The sequence below is a fragment of the Ambystoma mexicanum genome, chromosome 11 (assembly GCF_040938575.1).
Source record: "Ambystoma mexicanum isolate Mex_15411 chromosome 11, UKY_AmexF1_1, whole genome shotgun sequence".
NCBI lineage: Eukaryota > Metazoa > Chordata > Amphibia > Caudata > Ambystomatidae > Ambystoma > Ambystoma mexicanum.
Window position 1 is genome coordinate 201,420,106 of NC_090934.1, and position 19,649 is coordinate 201,439,754.

General features: G+C 43.6%; 1 protein-coding gene across 3 annotated transcripts in view; it reads left to right on the forward strand.

Annotated features, from left to right (window-relative positions):
* The window catches only part of LOC138503239 (uromodulin-like), a 230,314-nt gene that overhangs the window by 178,839 nt on the left and 31,826 nt on the right, over positions 1-19,649 (forward strand). For 2 of the 3 annotated variants that reach the window (XM_069622826.1, XM_069622828.1), the window contains 2 exons: positions 6,791-6,841; positions 18,545-18,698. In XM_069622826.1, the coding sequence (XP_069478927.1) occupies positions 6,791-6,841; positions 18,545-18,698 (205 nt within the window). The remainder of the gene's footprint in view (positions 1-6,790; positions 6,842-18,544; positions 18,699-19,649) is intronic. The other variant, XM_069622827.1, reaches the window with a different exon arrangement.

Sequence of the window (19,649 nt, forward strand, 5' to 3'; positions counted from 1 at the left end):
CAGAAGCGGCGTGAAGGAAATCCGATCTCTGTTCCGTATAAGGAATCACGTGAGTGATCCCCGGCGTCTCTTGCGGCCGTGCAGAGACTGAACCGCTGCTCTCCGCCCAGGCAGTGCAGCGGTCCTCCATCTTGAATGTACACACTCTGCTCAATCCGCATAAGCAGCTACGGTGCCAAAGGGACCAACGGCCAATATGTGTAACACCCTGTGACATGGAAAACAGGATTTTTAAACATTGAAAGCAAAAACGGCCTGCATATGTGTGTGCAAATTATAACGGCTTTAAAAAGCCAAAGTGGAAAAAATATCACTGCTCTCAGAAAAATGTCAGGAAAACAAACCATGATGTGTAGTTTGACAAAAGCAATGTATATTATGTTTCACCTACAAAACTCCAGTGACATTTGAAGAGCCACTTTGTCTTCATGGAAAACATGTTTCTAGCTGTGGTCAAAACTTCACAAAGGAAAACTCCCACTTCCAGCCTGGATGTCACATCTCCCATCTAATATCCCCCACAATAAAATTTGCTGATGAAGGTGTTGAAAGCCCAGTGTCCTCCTGTCCTGCTAGCTCTGGAAGCAGGGCTTCAAGGAAATTCACCCTTGGCTGGAGCACGACTAATATGTGTGAAAATGGGGGCACCCATTTCAAAGAGCAAACTACCAACTTCAAAGAGACTCATAAAAAACCTCTGGTCACAGGCTGGTCCAGGCAGACAGATGGCTGTGCTCGGTGAAGCAGACCTCCCATTTGCTGAATATGAACATTCACAATTAATTTAAAAGGACTATTATAATTTTGGCCTTTTTCGCAGCAACCATATTGTGGATTGATTTCATTTTGGTACAATTTGTTATGTAATTTCCAGGCAATTTTGGGGATATAAAATGCATCTACCTGTGACTCTGGGAACTGTAATGGCCAGTTAGACTAAGTTTCTGACTGATCTGAACATGCTCCAAATGTGAGAGTTGGTGAATAAGTGAAAATGAAATTAGGGATATGCTTAATAACTTACTTCTTCATAACTGTTGTGCTTTCATGGAAATGACAGAAATGTGCCACATGGCCATGCTACATCGTACCGATTTGGTAGTCAGCTTATCTAATACAGAAAATATGTTTGGTCTGGCAGTTGCTAGTAAAATTATGATACATAACTAGTTTTTGCCAAAAAGTTGAAAGAATAGCAATTGCCATATGTTGCTCCAACCCCCTAAACCAATCCTGACTTGGAGGTTGGGTTAGGTTGGGAGGAGAGAGAGGGGTAACTGTCCAATCCTAGTGGCAGGGATTATTGCAGGGTACTTCCCCAAGATTGTAAAATTGGTGATGTCATTTCTGCTATATAAGGGGGACTGCACTGGGACAGGACACACACAAACGGGGAGACAGAAAAAGGAGAGAGACAGGAAGGCTGCTGAAACTTACCATCTGACAGCTGTAAGGAGACACCAGAGGAAATTGTTGAGAGTACCTCTGCGTGGAGCTGTCTATTTCTAGGAAGGCTTCAAAGCTGATTGGGTCCTGTGGTGGAGAGCAGGAGGCCATGTTTGAGAGTGGAGTGACCAGACCCCTGCCTTATCTTTCCAGAGTGTCCTGAGATGCAGCTGGCTTTCCTGAACCTTAAACAAAGGCTTGTTATGTATGCAGAACTAAGGCCTGAAAAACCAAAAGGTGGGGGAGTCTGCTTGCCTTGAATCCTTTCCCTTTATAGTGGGTAGGGGGCGGGGGACAAAACTGTGTAGATCCTTAGCCTACATAGCCAAAAATATTAATTTAATTAATTCCCCATTTGGCAGAACACTACGGGCTGTATTTTGTTAAAATTCGAAATTAACAAAGCTCACTTCCCAGTGTGCGCTGACAGATATAGCCTATAATTTAATTGGGTAATCCTTGTTGTCTAGCTGACCCTGACTTCTATATGGAAGAGCAGTGTCTTTGTTCTTAAATCAGTCCAACCTTTTATCCATCTTCCCCAGCACAGGTTTTTCACTAAGGGGGGGTCTGAAATACAAAATTACCTAAAGCATTCACATTTTTCTGTCTGACTTCCCAACATAGGCCAAAGCAAGTGGGGGGTCTGAAAAACAAAGTGATATATCATCCTGTGTTTATTTTAAACCAAAAGTTTGGGGTGAAATTATATTATTGATCAGTGTAATTATTTTGTGAAGTGAGATTTACACAAAGGGAAGCATTGTGTCTGTGTTCTTTTTAACTCACTTGTGTGATTTATTTATGCTAAGCGATATTGATTATGTTGTGCCATGGATAAAGTGGTGTTTTTGATATTTTCGTGCTAATTTCTATTACTGTTTAGTTAAATAAATACCAATATATTTCCCGTACACCGGCCTGTTTCTTGGCTCATTGTTAGCTCAGGGGAGAGGGCTCCAAGGGGCATGATATGTATCTGAGATAGGGCTAAAAAAGGAATCTGTCAAACAGTTTGTTGAATAACCACTTGATTGGGGAGGGAAGGGACTCCCTGTGTTGAGGGTGGCTTCTCAATAAACCGTTGCAAACCTTGTCCACCATGCTGCCCTGCTCTACCTCAAAACAGCACGTTTTAATGCTAGCATGTATGTCCACGATGGTGTTAAAATGTTATATTCATGTGGAATCTGCCATGGGAATGCATTGTTAATGTCTGCCACACTCGTTAATTCTGAGAGGCATTTGCAATGTTCCCCCAACAGAGAACAGTGAAGTGCAACTTTACTCTTTACTTTTCCACTTCATGGTTGGAAGGTTTTACAATGCAGAGAGTGGACATTTTTCAGCGAAGTGCGTGCAGCCATAGCCCGCTTGTAAAATTTCGATCATAAATGGAAATGACCGTCCGTGTATTCTGGTGGCAAACCAATGCATTCCTATGGAGTCCGCCTGACTTTACCACCTGATAAAAGCAGGCAAATTCAATTGCAATAAATTGCAAATGCCTCCTGCAATCGTTCATTGTGGGAGGCATTTACACTTTTCCAAAAACATTGTGAAAAAGTGAAGAGGCTATTTCACTTATGTTTCACTCTCTGCTTTTCGACTACACGGAGGATAGCATTAACATTTCACATGGGGGGACCTTTTGCACAAAAGTGCAAACCGAGCTGGTCCCTTTCAAGCAATTTCCACTTTGGGGAACATGACCCTCCTTTTGTTTATTATTATTATTATTATTATTATTATTATTATTATTATTATTATTATTATTATACATAGCAACCTATAATACCAGTATAAAATCGTGTATGTAATGGTCTTATTACAGGCTAGTTGTGACATTAGCACCTGGGGTCGGGGGAGCAGCCAATCAGGTTCCTTGGTCCTTCATGGGCCGAAATAGTTGATCTCAGCCCACGTCCATGGACCCGTACTGCATCTGTTATCAATTATTACAGTGGATTGTGACGGCGCAGCTGCAGTGTCAATTCTATCATTTCAATATATAATGGGACTCACACCACAGTTACCGCTGCACGAGCAGTAGTAATGTCACTCACATTTTAGCCGCTGCATACCCAGTAATGGGACTCACGCTGCAGCTGCCCCTACAGGAACAGAATAATTGAATTTACACTGTGGCTGCCCATAACGGTGGACTAAACAAAACAAAAGGGACTATTTGTGGGAATGCAAACTGAGTATTGCCCAAAATCGTTTTCACACTAAAGAAGACACAGTTTTATCGAATGGGGACAGGTTTTCAACGAGCCAGTTGGTCTGACTACGCTTTCCAAAACGTCTCTGGTGCACTGTGTTGTGCTAAAAGACACATGCTTCACCACCTTGGTTTATGCATGTGCTTGCTGCCATACAGATGAAGGTTAAATTGATTTTAATGGGTTTTCTCTGTGTTGACAGGTGCAGGTTAAAAACGATGAAGAACTTTCTTCAGTAGATATTCTCTCTGGAGGTTGTACACCTCAGGCAGGAAGGACCCCTAGGTACTTAGTCTCGGGGTCCTTTTTCAGAACGAGATGGACCTGTGCGGGTAACACTGTGCACTAGATCTAGTCGTTCTATAGCCGACCGGTTTCTGTGGAACAAAATGGATGAGCCACATTCATCAGTGCTAAGCAAGGCATCTAGGTATATGCCCGCTGTAATTCCTATGTGGCAGCGGTGTCTGCTTAACTTCAGTACCTCTCCCTGTAGGGATGACAGGAGGGGGGGAAGAGAGATAGAGCAGAAATAAGTATCCACTATCTAAACCTCAATGGTAGGTGTATCTCACAACACTGCATTGCATAAATGGTCAAACAGAGGGGAGAAAAACGTACCCTCTCTGTGTGGTAAAAAAAGCTCTCCACGGGGGATGAGACGGCCCGGGACCTGGGAGCCAAAAAACAGTGATTATTGTCAGATTTGATGCAGGAGTGCATCTGGTCAGGAAAGCGATAAAAAGCATGTTGCATGCTATCCATTTTTAACCAAATTGGGTGATTTACACTGTAAAAGGCTGCACGCGCATTGCGTTGCAGCTGCAAGTTTAGCAAATACACGCCCCCGGGAAACCCTGTATCCACACACCGGTCTGCGTGGCTGCCTCTCGACCCCCTGGTGTGGGGGAGTGGCTGGCCGCGGGTAGCTTCCACACTGGTCGCTTACCTTGGAGCGATCGTCTCAGGGGTCCTTACGAGCCGCCCACGAGAGGTTTTCTTCACCGCGGCCCGCATTCGCGTTCTGTTTTTGTTGCCATGGCGTGCCGCCCTGCGTGGTCACGTGGGCCTGACTCCAGCATGGCCGCCCCGCTAGGAGTGACGAACCTGACCTCGCAGTGTTCATGGAGTGGCTCAACTGTCAGAATCCCTTCCTGAATTTCTCAGAAACCCACAGCACCTAGTCGGTACATTTCTTAGATCTCACACTTGAGATACGAAATGAAACAATTGTCAGTACAGTTTTCAATAAACCGACAGATAGAAACTCATTGCTCACCTACGAGAGCTTTCATCCCGGAAGCCTGAGAAGAAATGTACCTTTCGGACAATTCCTCAGATACCGCAGAAACTGCACTACATTGCCAGACTATAACCTGCAGTCGACAGAGCTTGCCATCAAACTCACTAATAGGAGCTACCCCAGACGTATAGTCAAACAGGCATGTAAACGAGCCAGGAACATCCCACGAGATGTCACCCTGGAACATTATGTGAAACAGAATGAATCCCACAATAATATCACAGCAGTATTGAGCTTCTCTCCATTGACGAACAACATCAAGAAGGAAATCCTGAAGTTATGGCCAATTCTGAATGTCGGCTCACACGGCATAGATACCCCGAGGTTTGCGTTGAAAAGAAGGAAGAATCTACGTGATTCCCTTGTGCATTCCTACAAAGAGAAAGAACCCAAACTCAACACACTGCGGGGACAAGATCAAGCAACTGGCCACACTCCATGCGGCACATGCAATGCATGCTCAAGCACCAAGAGAACCACCTCCATTGACATAGGGTGGCACTTCCCGTGGATCCAGAAAACTGTTACGAACTGTAATAGCTGTAACGTGATTTACATCATCACATGCCCTTGCAACAAGCGCTATGTAGGCATGACAACACGTCCGATCAAAACGCGCCTTGCGGAACATAGATCATGCATATGCACCAAGAAGATCACAGCACCCATGGTGGAACATTTTCTGGCACAGAAACACAACCCGACAGACTTCACGTGGACAATAATTGAGAAAATGGCTATCCCCACGAGGGGAGGGAACATACACAACTTGCTCTTCAGACGTGAACAACTTTGGATTTATCGTCTCCAGACAGATAAGTCTGGGCTGAACAAAGCCACTACTTGGCAAGCTTTGGCCACCTTGTAATCAATACTGATCCATGGCCAATGGCAGCCTTTACAGTGACTTGTGTTTCTATTTCATTGCATGTAATTTCCTGTAATTTCCTGTTATGTGTGGGTCTTTGCATGCAACGTTGCAATTGTGCATTTATGTAACCTCCACAACCCGTTACATTGTTACCTCCATTAACTGGCTGGTCTGTCCCTCCAGGTGCAAAATTTTCACCCCCAGCACCCCCGATCTATATCTAACAAGTGTGGCCCAGATAGTGCTTTCCATAGTGCTGTCCACAGTTATCCGGCCATCTGGTGGCTTTATCTCATACATTCGAGTGCTATGGCAATGGGCGAATGTGCGGCGCCTCTGCCCCTCCCTTTTTTTTGCCTCACACGGGGTGGAGGGCGGACGAGATGGGGTCCACAAATGTGTGTAGGACACCCCATACGCAACCATTTAGCTGGCTGCTTTTTGATACGCACGGGGAGCTCCCGTCGCATGGCCTGTGTCCTCGCTGCGCGCGGCGCCTGGCTCCGCGATGGCCGCCGCCTCCCCCTAGCTGGGCGGCCATGGTGGAGTCAGGCCCACGTGACCACGCAGGGTGGCATGCCATGGCAACAAAAACACACGAACCCGGGCCGCTGCGAAGAAAACCTCTTGCATGCTGCTCGTAAGGACCCCTGAGACGATCGCTCCAAGGTAAGCGACCAGTGTGGAAGCTACCCACGGCCAGCCACTCCCCCACACCAGGGGGTCGAGAGGCAGCCACGCGGACCAGTGTGTGGATACAGGGTGTCCCGGGGGCGTGTATTTGCTAAACTTGCAGCTGCAACGCAACGCACGTGCAGCCTTTTACAGTGTAAATCACCCAATTTGGTTCAAAATGGATAGCATGCAACATGCTTTTTGTCGCTTTCCTGACCAGATGCACTGCTGCCTCAAATCTGACAATAATCACTGTTTTTTGGCTTCCAGGTCCCGGGCCGTCTCACCCCCCATGGAGAGCTTTTTTACCACACGGAGAGGGTACGTTTTTCTCCCCTCTGTTTGACCATTTTTGCAATGCAGTGTTGTAAGATACACCTACCATTGAGGTTTAGATAGTGGATACTTATTTCTGCTCCATCTCTCTTCCCCCCCCCTCTCCTGTCATCCCTGCAGGGAGAGGTACTGAAGTTAAGCACACATCGCTGCCACATACTACTGCTCCTTCAGGAGCAGCTGTGGTGTGAGTCCCATTATATGGATCTGGCAGGGGCATCTGCAGTGTCAATTCTATTATTTCTGTACCCATAGGGGCAGCTGCACTGTGAGTCCCAGTACTACTGCTGCTGCAGGGGCAGCTGTGGCGTGAGTCCCATCATATTGATCTGGCAGCGGGCATATACCTAGATGCCTTGCTTAGCCCTGGTGAATGTGGCTCATCCATTTTGTTCCACAGAAACCGGTCGGCTATAGAACGACTAGATCTAGTGCACAGTGTTACCCGCACAGGTCCATATCGTTCTGAAAAAGGACCCCGAGACTAAGTACCTAGGGGTCCTTCCTGCTTGAGGTGTACAACCTTCAGAGAGAATATCTACTGAAGAAAGTTCTTCATCGTTTTTAACCTGCACCTGTCAACACAGAGAAAACCCATTAAAATCAATTTAACCTTCATCTGTATGGCAGCAAGCACATGCATAAACCAAGGTGGTGGAGCATGTGTCTTTTAGCACAACACAGTGCACCAGAGAAGTTTTGGAAAGCGTAGTCAGACTAACTGGCTCGTTGAAAACCTGTCCCCATTCGATAAAACTGTGTCTTCTTTAAAATGCCAATAACGGAGCACACTCTTTTCACAAATGAAAACCAAGCAGTGTTGCCATCCAGATTTGCCGTCCTGCTCTAGTTGTCCATCTGTAGTGCTTAGATACCCCTTAGACCGGTAGGGGCAGCTGCAGTTGAGTCCCAGTACTACTGCTCCTGCAGGGGCAGGTGTTTTGTGAGTCCCATTATATTGACCTGGCAGGGGCAGCTGCAGTGTCAATTGTATAATTTCTGTACCCATAGGGGCAGCTGCAGTGTGAGTCCCAGTACTACTGCTCCTGCAGGGGCAGGTGTGTTGTGAGTCCTATTAGATTGATCTGGCAGGGGCAGCTGCAGTGTCAATTCTATCATACCGTTCCTTCAGGTGCAGCTGCAGTGTGAGTCCCAGTACTACTGCTCCTGCAGGGGCAGCTGTGGTGTGAGTCCCATTATATGGATCTGGCAGGGTCATCTGCAGTGTCAATTCTATTATTTCTGTCCCATAGGGGCAGCTGCAGTGTGAGTCCCAATACTACTGCATCCTGCAGGGGCAGCTGTGGTGTGAGTCCCATTATATTGATCTGCCAGGGGCAGCTGCAGTGTCAATCCTAGTATTTCTGTACCTATAGGGGCAGCTGCAGTGTGAGTCCCAGTACTACTGCTCCTTCAGGGGCAGCTGTGGTGTGAGTCCCATTATATGGATCTGGCAGGGGCATCTGCAGTGTCAATTCTATTATTTCTGTACCCATAGGGGAAGCTGCAGTGTGAGTCCCAGTACTACCGCTCCTGCAGGGGCAGGTGTGTTGTGAGTCCCGTTATATTGATCTGGCAGGGGCAGCTGCAGTGTCAATTCTTTTATTTATGTACCCATAGGGGCAGCTGCAGTGTGAGTCCCAGTACTACTGCTCCTGCAGGGGCAGGTGTGTTGTGAGTCTGATTATATTGATCTGGCAGGGGCAGCTGCAGTGTCAATTCTATTATTTATGTACCCATAGGGGCAGCTGCAGTGTGAGTCCCAGTACTACTGCTACTGCAGGGGCAGCTGTGGTGTGAGTCCCATTATATTTATCTGGCAGGGCATCTGCAGTGTCAATTCTCTTATACCGTTCCTTCAGGTGCAGCTGCAGTGTGAGTCCCAGTACTACTGCTCCTTCAGGGGCAGCTGTGGTGTGAGTCCCATTATATTGATCAGGCAGGGGCAGCTGCAGTGTTGAAACAATTATACTGTTCCTCTACGGGAAGCTGCAGTGTGGAGTGTGGCCTATTAAAGCACCTCCTATGGGGACAGCTGCATTGTGAACTTCATTCCTTCCGATGCGGCAGGGACAGGTGTGGTGCAAGTCCCATTATTACCACTCCTAAAAGGGCTGCTGCAGTGTGGATTCTATTATTACTGCTCCTGCAGGGGTAGCTGCAGATTCAGCCTCCTTAGTACTGATTCTGCAGGAGCCGATAAGTGCAAACCCCCTTTTATTGCTCCAGGAGGGCAGCTGCAGTGTGAGCATCATTGTTACCCCTGCAGAGTAAGCTGCAGTGTGAGTCCTATCATACCCTGGACATGAACCAACAGGCTAGGCCAGATTGGGATTGAGGTGTCAAAAGTATTCTCTTTAGTCCCTGGTTCTAATCTTAAACCTTCAGAATAAAAAAATAAAAAAACAAGCTTTGGAGAGATTTGCATACAGATATTTTGTTCCCTCCCCTCCTATATCAATGTTGTTGGGGGGACACGATTTCTGGGCCAGGCAGGTCTTCCGTCTTGCCCAATTAGTTTGTAGAGTGTTTCTTGCTTTCTCCTAAAAGAATGATTAGGTCAAATAAAGTTAATTTATCCTCACTTCTCAGTTGGGTCATTTCAAATCACCACAAATGAAAGTGATAGCCTCACTGTAGGTTCTGTAACTCAAAGTATGTAAAAGTCTTCACTTCCAGGGTTGCTTATACTGATCATCAGAAGAAAGGGTCCTCTTCCACAGTCCATAATAATTCTGAATAACTCCCCGGCATTCCCAGTCTCTTGAATGCGTGCTTTCCTGCATGATTCTACTTGCCGTTTGTCTATGATGGGCAGGGAGATCCACCACTGCCCATCTGACCCCAGCTTCCGCAGCAGGGGTCCTTGAGGGTCTTATTACTTCCCTTCCTTAGGATCATGATATCTACCCTTGACCCTGCTTTGCTGAACCTGTATTGGTCCTGGCCCTTCTCGTAAGCAAGCCATATGCTTGTTCCTCCTCCCACGCAGGCTTCACCCCATTGTATTAGGGCATCATTCCTATCCCTTGCATTGGGCCATACGTGCTCTTGTGTACCTTCCTCTTTTGACTGGTGCTAAGCTAACATTGCCTGATAATCTTTGGCCACCTCTTACCTTTACCTCTAGCTGGCCTCCTTCCATGGCCTGCCCTCCTTCACCTCCCGTCAGCTCTTCTCCGTCTTCCATCTTTTGAGGCTCTTTGCTTTCTTCCACTTGTTGCTCTCATCTTAAACCCATGCATGTGTTTTACCGTCTTCCACCTGCTGTTCTCCAACCTCCATCCATTGATGCTCTTCACCTTCAACTACTTGCTGTTCTCCAACCTCCATCCATTGATGCTCTTCACCTTCAACTACTTGCTGTTCTCCAACCTCCATCCATTGATGCTCTTCACCTTCCACTACTTGCTGTTCTCCAACCTCCATCCATTGATGCTCTTCACCTTCCACTACGTGCTGCTCTCCAACCTCAATCCATTGATGCTCTTCACCTTCCACTACTTGCTGTTTTCTAACTTCCAACTTTGGTGTTCTTTATTCTCTGCCACTTACTGTTCTCAACCATCAAGCCAAGGATGTTCTACACCATCCTCCTCCTGCTACTTAGAGCTGAAACTTCCTTCCCGGCCTTCAAGCGTAAAGCTTCATCCTGGTTGTCTGCCCAAGACTTGCCATGACTCCTATCTCATAGCGCCCAGGGTCACTACAACAGCATCACTGACTCACTGCTACTACCTGCACTTACACATTGTATATTTCCTGTATAATTGGTCCATTATGTATATCTCATTCAACTGCTTTATTTTACCATGCCTGTAATTAAGTGTTGTATAATTTATATATATGTTTACTCTATTCAAATGCTTTATTCTACCATGCCAGTAACTAAATGATGCGCCCGGTTGCCCTTGGGCCTGGTGCGCTATATAAATAAATAAAATACAAATACAAATACTTTCTCCTCTCCCCTCCTCCTCACTGTTCTCCCCCATCACCAACTCACACAAAACTTTGCTTGCCAGCTGCTCCAAACATCCACACCTCGCCATTTTCAGTGTTTCCCTTTATCCCCTACTACTCTCTGGGGTTTTGGGCTCGCACTTGGGGATTCCAGGTGGGTTTGGTTACATTTCAAAATGTGTTGCAGCTCCATTGTTTCCTGAGCTGATGGTGATCATGTAAGTGTTGGTGGAACTGTGTCTTTAGGAAGCCACCCTGTCATTTAGACAGCGATTCTAATGCGTTCCTGTACATGTGCTGGTAGAAGCCGCTGCAGAGGCAGAGCCGCATCTGCCTTCTGTGGGCAGGTAAGCATTTGTGAAGCACTGGGGCTCCGCACCAGCCGACCACCAATGGCATCCTCTCTCCTCCTCCACACAGGGCTTCATTCAAGAGTAGGGTACATGAGGATGTTTCTGCATGAGATTCAGATGCTTAAGAGGCTATTTATTTATTTATCTTAATTCTTCTTAAGAGCTACACACCCATGGGCCTTATAGCACACAACAAATGGAGACAAAGAAATCATGACGGAGAGTCAATAAGAGGGGAACGAAAATAATCTGTGGCGATAAAGAGGAGGGTTTTAATAGTCCTCTTGAAAACCGCCAGTGAAGGTGAAGATCTTACAGTAGGTAGGAGAGCATTCCATTTCTTCGGTGCATGGGTTATCCTTTGGTATCATGCCATATATATTTTAAAGGCCCGAGAGCCTTGGAATTTTAGAAGTGACAATCCACTGCCTGTTTGAGAGGTTAAGTGGGGGTGACCAGGGGTTTCTCCTCATACCATTACCAGGCACACCATCCATAAGCTTGGGGAGGGAATCAGCCCACTCAGTTCCCCCTACTAAAAGGTGCCAAAATCAAGGGATTACTTTGGCTCCTGCAAGGCAAGCTTCACTGCATCTCCAATTATTACTGCTCCTGTAGGGGCAGCTGCAGTCTGAATTCCACTTCCAAGGACAGGTGCTGCGTGAGTCCCATTATTGCTGATCCTGCACGGAGGGCTGCTAGTATGGATCATGCAGGAACATCTGTGGGGTGAGTCAGAATCAGAAAAAAGGAAAACTTCATTTTTGGAACCAGTCCCTTTTACCAGAAAAACAAGAAATATACATAAAAACATTATTATATTGTATTGCTGTGCTTCTATGGTATTATACCAAATAAAGTGTATGCAAATGAAATGAAAAGAAACAAATCTTTTCGTCCTGACATCACCAAATTGATTGTATGAAGCTTACAAAAACAAAACAATACAACATTCCAACAACATCTATTAAACATCATTATTATTAGTGTAATATCAATATTTAAAAACAAGACATATGTTATATTACCATTCATGTAAACGCAGATATTATTAATGGCTGTGCAAATAAGTAATAACATTCTGACCATTGGACTATAGCTTAGTGGAAAACAACACTGGTTACAATCCTCTTGCAGCCCACACTTACATACAATTCCCTCTTAAAATGTGGATAATAAACACAATAAGTCAGTAACAAAAATACTATGGGACAGCCTGCAAACCTCCCAATGGTAAGAAAAAAGTTTACTAATATGTATGTAAAATATTTATTTGTAGACAATGCAATCACACAGCTAATATTATTTATGTTTGGCCTATGGTTTGCTTATGAATGTAATGCCCAGCCTATCAGTCTGTCTGGTCCATGTCAAAAGTGAAGCAAAGTGGGCGTTTTTCATTAACAAGTCTTGATATGAATCGTGGTAAAAGGGAATTCCTTCTTAATTTCACAATCTTTGAACAGAAAAATAGAACATGCAGGAGTGTGTCAATGCAATTCTATCAGAATGGTCAAAAGTGACTAAAAAACAACACATGCTGCCCCATGGTCTCCCTGTCAGTGCTGTAAATGGAAGGATATCAAATTTCCCTTTAATCTGCACCAAAGCAACATACTAACTTCTACCAAAAATACATAGAACAGTTTTTTAAATCAAAAAGGTATTGTCCATATGCGCCAACTAATTTGCATATTTCAATAAATTTTTTCTAAAAATATCCAGATGCTTTTCAGCTTTTTCAATTTGTTTTTACTTTTCCATAAGTAATTGTCAATATGTTAGATCACTTTCTCAATTGTCGAAGTTGTTTTGTTTTGCCATTAGGTAGTTGTATCTTTTTGGTGCAATTCATTATTAACGGAGAGAGTTTACAATTTCCATATCTGTGATTGCCCACCTCTGGTTTTCGTTTTAGCATACAACTCAAATTCTTATTTGGAACTGGTTTCAAAACGCTAGGGTTTATCATATTTTTGATGGTTGGTGCCCGACGATAGCAAATGATTGGAGAGTCATCCAGATATTTGCTCACATTCTTATCAGTTTGTAGAATGTTCCAATGTTCTTTAAGGATCTTTTTGACTAAAAATGCTTCTGAATTGTACGTTGTAATGAATTTGGGTTTAGACATTTCGGTGGCCAACTTGGGTTTAACTATCAGTAAAAACTCCCTAGGGATTTTGTCTGGCTTAGTTACTGATTCACGCAGTACCCTTAGGTTGCATCCTCTATGGCTAAATGTGATTACGGTTTTGTCAATATTTTCTTGATAAATTCTTTCAGTAATGCAGTTTCTTTTTATTCTCAAAATCTCTCCATAGGGGATGTTGATTATCACATGTCTTGGGTGATTGCTTAATGCGTGCAAAATACTGTTGCCTGCTATTGGTTTCGTGTAGAGTTTAGTCTGAATTTTGTTGTTCTCCACATATAATTCAAGGTCCAAAAATTATATTTTCATTAGGTTTTCATTCTCTGTAAAGGACAGATTATAGTTGTTTCTATTAAGATATTCCATATATTTTTCCAATTTTGGTGTGTCTCCTTCCCATATGATGAGGATATCATCAATAAAGCGTCCCCAAAATGTAATGTTGTCATTAAAGGCTTCATGCCTACAGGCGTAGTTCACTTCAAAGTAACCCATGAACAATTTTGCATAGATAGGTGCAAACTTTGACCCCCATTGTGGTACCTTGAAGTTGTCTATAGATCTCTATCAAAACAAAAGATATTGTTGTTTAGTGAAAACTTAAGCATTGATATGATCATATCATTTTGTTGTTTATAAGAAAAAGATTGTGTTTTTAAAAAGAATTCCGCACTCGTTATACCTTTATCATGTTGGATACTTGTGTATAGTGACACAACATCAAGTGTTACAAACCGATAGTTTACATAAAACTGGCAATGCTTTTCCACCTTATCAAACTATTATTAGTGGAAGCAATTCACCCAGAAAGAATATCAGAACCTATTGATCCACAATTTAGGCCATTTGAACATGGTTTACAATGTTTCATAGAAGACAGACGTCATTGACGTTAGATTGTTTATCAATCACATAAGATGTTGTATCACTAGGCATATCTATACAGATTGACACTGGTTTAAAACAATTAAGTAGTATCTATATAAAAGATTAATCAACCTTTTAAAAGCAATGATATGATCCTGGAATTACTGAAATACACTTCAGACAATAACATTTTCATTTTGACAGCTGATTGTACAGGCAAAATGAGGGCAGACGTATGGGGCAAAATTTGACCAAACTATGCCAATTTAGTAATTGGCTACTTTGGATACATTTAATGAAGATTTTTAATCAATTGGACCCACCCCAGTAAAATACTCAGGTCGGTTAATAGCTGATATATGGACACGTTCTGCTGAAGAACAAGAACGTTTCATTGATATATAGAACAACTGTGAATATGATCTACAATTTACATGTACTACAAGCAAAGAAAGGAATCATGTTGTGGACCTAGAGATCTATGTCCAAGACAACCTGATTCAAACAAAAAATTCCAGAATGAAATAGCTTACATCTCAATAGTATATGCAAAGAGTGAATTCCAATGCAAGTAATTTCATAATACTCCCTATGGTCAACTCCTTCACACCTGAATGAACTGTAGCGAAATGTGTATTTTCAGCAACAAGAACAAACAACCACCAAACATTTCAAACAAAGCGCTTACACCTTAGAGACATTTACAGAAGCAATGATCAAAGTCAGCAAAATAGCAAAATAATGCTAGCGAGACACAAGGAGATATTCACAGATTTTTCACAACATTGATCAAAAAAGCTCCAATATATCATATGCTCCATCAAAATTGAAATATGCTTCAGCTTGAAAAACAATTGTTAAGAATGATTGAACAAAGGCCCATCATCACAAAATATTAACACCTGAAACATGCCCGCCCTGCCAGCAGAAGCCACTCGACAAAGTTGGCATTTGTAGAGTACGTTTGCAAGCCCAGCACAAAACTACTACCTATTATTATGGCAACACAAAACCTAAATACATACAAAATTTTAGCAATTGTCAAGCCACCTATACATATGTGTGATTCAGTGTAAATGTAAGGAATTCTTCTTTTAAGTGGTTTTAATGGTGCCACCGTTGTAGAATGTATTGCATATACACTCACAGACACACATTATAATACCTACATTTGTGGAAGATCTTTTGAATACTTCCAGGCCATCGTAAATCAAGACTTGGCCACAGATGGGCATAAGATCAGCACTAGCAGAAATAAAACAAATCAAACAAGTGGGAATCCAAGGTTGCCGAACACTAAAACAAAGAGGAGCCAGAACAATACTATTCACTTGGTCCACTGATTATGGCATCAACGCCTCAGAAATGTGTGTGATCTCTAATGAGACATGCATGTCACTTTCCTTCATATCATATGTATCCTTCCTCTTTTTATCCTCCTTGCCTCATGTCTAATTTATCAAGGAATCTGCAATACAGATCCTAGATATTATAACCCAACCATCGCCATCTTCACTCCCACGAGTGCCTCTTTATGCTATCTTAACACTTTCTTCTTAAAAAGCACTGCCACTATCTGCTTTTTAGAAAATATTGTTTTGTAGCTAAGCCCCCATCCTGACTTCCAATATGGAGGTATGCATACTATTGATATTTGTTGACATTACTCATTTGTCCACACATTTAGATATTCCTCAGAGTGTCTTACACTCTTTGTTATCTTGGAAAATCGCATTAAAAATACTCCGAATATGGCCCAACATGCTCATTGAAACCTTTCCAGTATTCAGAAATCCAAAGATGTTTCAGGATTGCAGACCCTAAGGTATCTTGCAAAATGGCGGTGCTCTGAATGACATTCAGAGAAAAAGGAACACGCGTGTGATCAAGCTCAGCATGGCATGATCTACAGGTGACCCGTCACCTCTACCTATGTTTGACACATCCCCTTTATCAAAACCAATAACCACTAATATATCATGTGCTTAAAGCAAATCACCATTTTTATTTCCAATTTACGCATATTTTTATTTCATGCCTCCAATGGGACTTTGCAGTGTCTATGGTGTCTGACAATCCATACAGCCGAGTAACGGAGGATAGCACAGGGACAACGCGCATGCAGAGCAACAGAGGTTCGAATCCCGGATCCGTGCTTAGAAACTAAACTCGGGTATGGTATTAGATGCGTTATAAAAAAACAATTAAATAAATATCATTAAATAAAACCGAAATAGACCTGCAGCAATACATACTTTAATGACATACCCGCATTTGACACATGCTCCTAAAATAGCAAAATTAATAACCCCTAAAAACATCACACACTTGAAGAGAACCACAATCTTGACTTCATATATGTTGTGTATCTTTACTTTAGGCCCCCAAAAACATTCTAGTGTCCCTCGTGTTTGACACTCTGCAACATTTAAAAACCTCTATGGGATTTAAAAAAATCCTAACACTCGGAAGGACACTTAGAAAAGCAGGGAATATCCTGTGGCAATTATAACCGGCACCACCACAAATGTTTCAGGGTCATCACCATCACCCTTTAAGGACTAACTGGTCACCTTCAGCAAAACTTAGGTAAGACTCACACTTTTAATGACCTCATATTTTTTTCCTGTGTCCTTGCAACTAAGTCTTGTTTACCACAATTAAGAAATGTGCAGAACCTAACCCGGCCGGCCAAGGTCCACATTCTCTTGTATTTCTGCCTGTACACATCTTCTCTTTAACACACAGGGCTTCATTGGGGGTTTGTGCAGATTTGGGTTTTGTGTGAGATACTGCCATCCGCAGGTGTCAATAATACTGGTGGTTTGTCACAAAATCTGCCCAGTTCAGAGTTAACCACTGGTGAAGGAGGTAACCAACTGCTAAGGATGGGTATGCTCGTCCTTTCGGCATAGACTTGATTAAAGCTCAGCAGTTCAGGGTATTTTTAAACATGTGAAGGTGGAAATGGCCAATGTAGAGTAGTAGTTTGTAACACGAATGTACATTTGTGAAATGCAAAAAAGAGTCAATAATGGCTTGTGCTTCCCTTCTGTACAGTTTAAAAAAAAGTGTTTTTAAAAAGTCAGGGCAACTCTGGACATATTTCGTTCATCTGCAAAGGTTATTACAAGATAATATTACCATCATTTTGTGGCTGTAAATCTGGCAGTATTTTGCAAACATTCCAAAATTTAGAAGTACTGTCAAACTCACAATGACTCCCATAATCCCACGTTTTCACTTGTGGGGCTACCTATTTAATGACGTTCCTCGAATGGACAATTAACAAGCACCAAGTATCCCGTGTTTAGAAAATATCGAGTAACAATTATGCGTGATTGCCCCTAAAAAACCCTCTCAGCAACACCAAGAATCCCTAACAGTTACCATTTAAGAATGCAGTCTATCCTACCAGGAGTGCTCATTTTGCTTTAATGAGTCATATGGCATTCTATGCATGACATCAAGTGAAGCAAGCCAAGACTACATCTCCCAGAATGCATTAGTATGGCAAAAGGAAAGCAGGACTGAGAACTGCTCTGACATAATGTAGAGCCTTTCAGTCATCTCATGAGCTAACAAACACGCTGCCAACCTACAAGTTAACATCTTGCGCAGATGAAGTAAATCAAGTCGCTGAGAATACAACAGTATACTAAATGAACCCGAGCCTGCGTGCAGATCTTCATGCATTCCCAACACTGAAGGAAATGTCAAGAGAAGCAAACATCGTCTGAGCCCCGTGAATGTCCAGGGCTTAGGTCCAACTGGCACCCCTGATGTGTCTCCCACACAAGTGAGATTTGTAGAGAAACCACTAGCCACCAATTATCCAAGGCCCTCTGCCCAGCAGGGACAACACCTCCAATGTTAGCTTGCAATCGGTGTGAGCCTACGCCCAGCAAGGTCCCAGGAAATGTACACCAGTTTTAAGCATGTCTACTATTAACCCACACCCATCCCTTGCCAACAGATCTGAAAACCCAGCAGGACCTCCCTCTGAAAATGCAACAGAAATACTTAAACATCTCACTTGGAGGTGCTGGTGACGCTGCCCATACAAATAAATTAAAACTATTTTAAGAAACTAGGGCGTCTGCCTCAGAGGTGGGATCCACCTCACTTTTCCAGGACTGTGCGAGGAGGCGATACATGTGATACATGTGGGCAGTGTATGTTTAAGGTTTTGGACCAGGGGTTTGTAATCAAGGGAACTGAAGGCTTGGAAAATTGGTTCCCAGGGCGGTGCAGTGAGCATTGGGTGCCTGGATACCGGTGGTCTGTGATCATGAGTGGGCACTGGTTGTCTGGGTGTAACCCCTACTCTCTCCTCTTCCTCCTCTGCAGGTGCCCCTCTGCTGGCCTGGGGGAGTTATTGACCATCCGTAACAACGGAAACTACAGCGAGACTCGGTTGGAGATGACAGTCTTCCAGATTGCCGGCTCCGAGTACCTCTACCTGTTCGCCGACGTTCAAATATGTGCTGGTCAGTGTGTCCCGGTAAGAACCAAAGGCTCTGCGGCCTCCTGGGGTGGGGGGGGGGGGGGTTCTGTGAGAGCCTGCACCCCATGTGTCACTCGAATCCGCACAAAGGGGCTCATTTTGGATGGGCCGTAACGTTAATTCTATTAATATCATGGCTAATTTTCGTCAATTTGTATGGCGGAGACAAGGGGCATAACGCAACTTGCCTTTCCGCCCGCTCCCATCCTCTCCACCATACAAATACTCCAGCATTCGTGCTGGCATGTATTTTCATGCTGGTGCAAATGCTGTGGATCACTATGGAGCCGCCAGCTATTTGCACCAGCAAAAAACAGGCGGACTCCATGGGGATCCATTGTAAACACTGCCTGCCATGCCAGGCAGCATTTACTTCATTTGCACAGAGCAGTGCAAAAGTGCAGGGAAAAAGGTGGCCTACTCGCTTGTACGCTGCCATTTGCTTGCACATTTGCACTCTGCCGTGCAAATGATGAAAATGTGGCTGTGGTGAACCATTTATGTTGCAGTGCTAACGTAACAGCCCCCCCCCTCCACCCATCAAATTAGGAGCTCCAGTAAAACGAGCTCCAGAACAGGAAACAGGGTGTAAAGTGCATCTTCTGTGTCCGTGCAGAGATTAGAATGCCTCCAAAAATGGATTCTCGCCTTCGCATAGAGAGCATAAACATAATCGTCTCAAAAATACATAACTATCTATTTTGGTGTACAACCAATTTGTGGAAAATACTCAACATAACAAACTTCTTTTTTCATAAAAGCAATAAAATAAGTGTCCTAAGTGAGGCTCAGAAAATCACCTTAAATGTGCAAGGTCACTGTACAGATAGCCTTGTCTCACTGCACAAGAAGGAAAGTGGAAATGTTGGAAGGAGAAGGTAGGGAAACCGTTTGCAAATTACGTCGAACGGTTATAAAAAAGTTTTAACTGGATCCAGTTACAGCTTT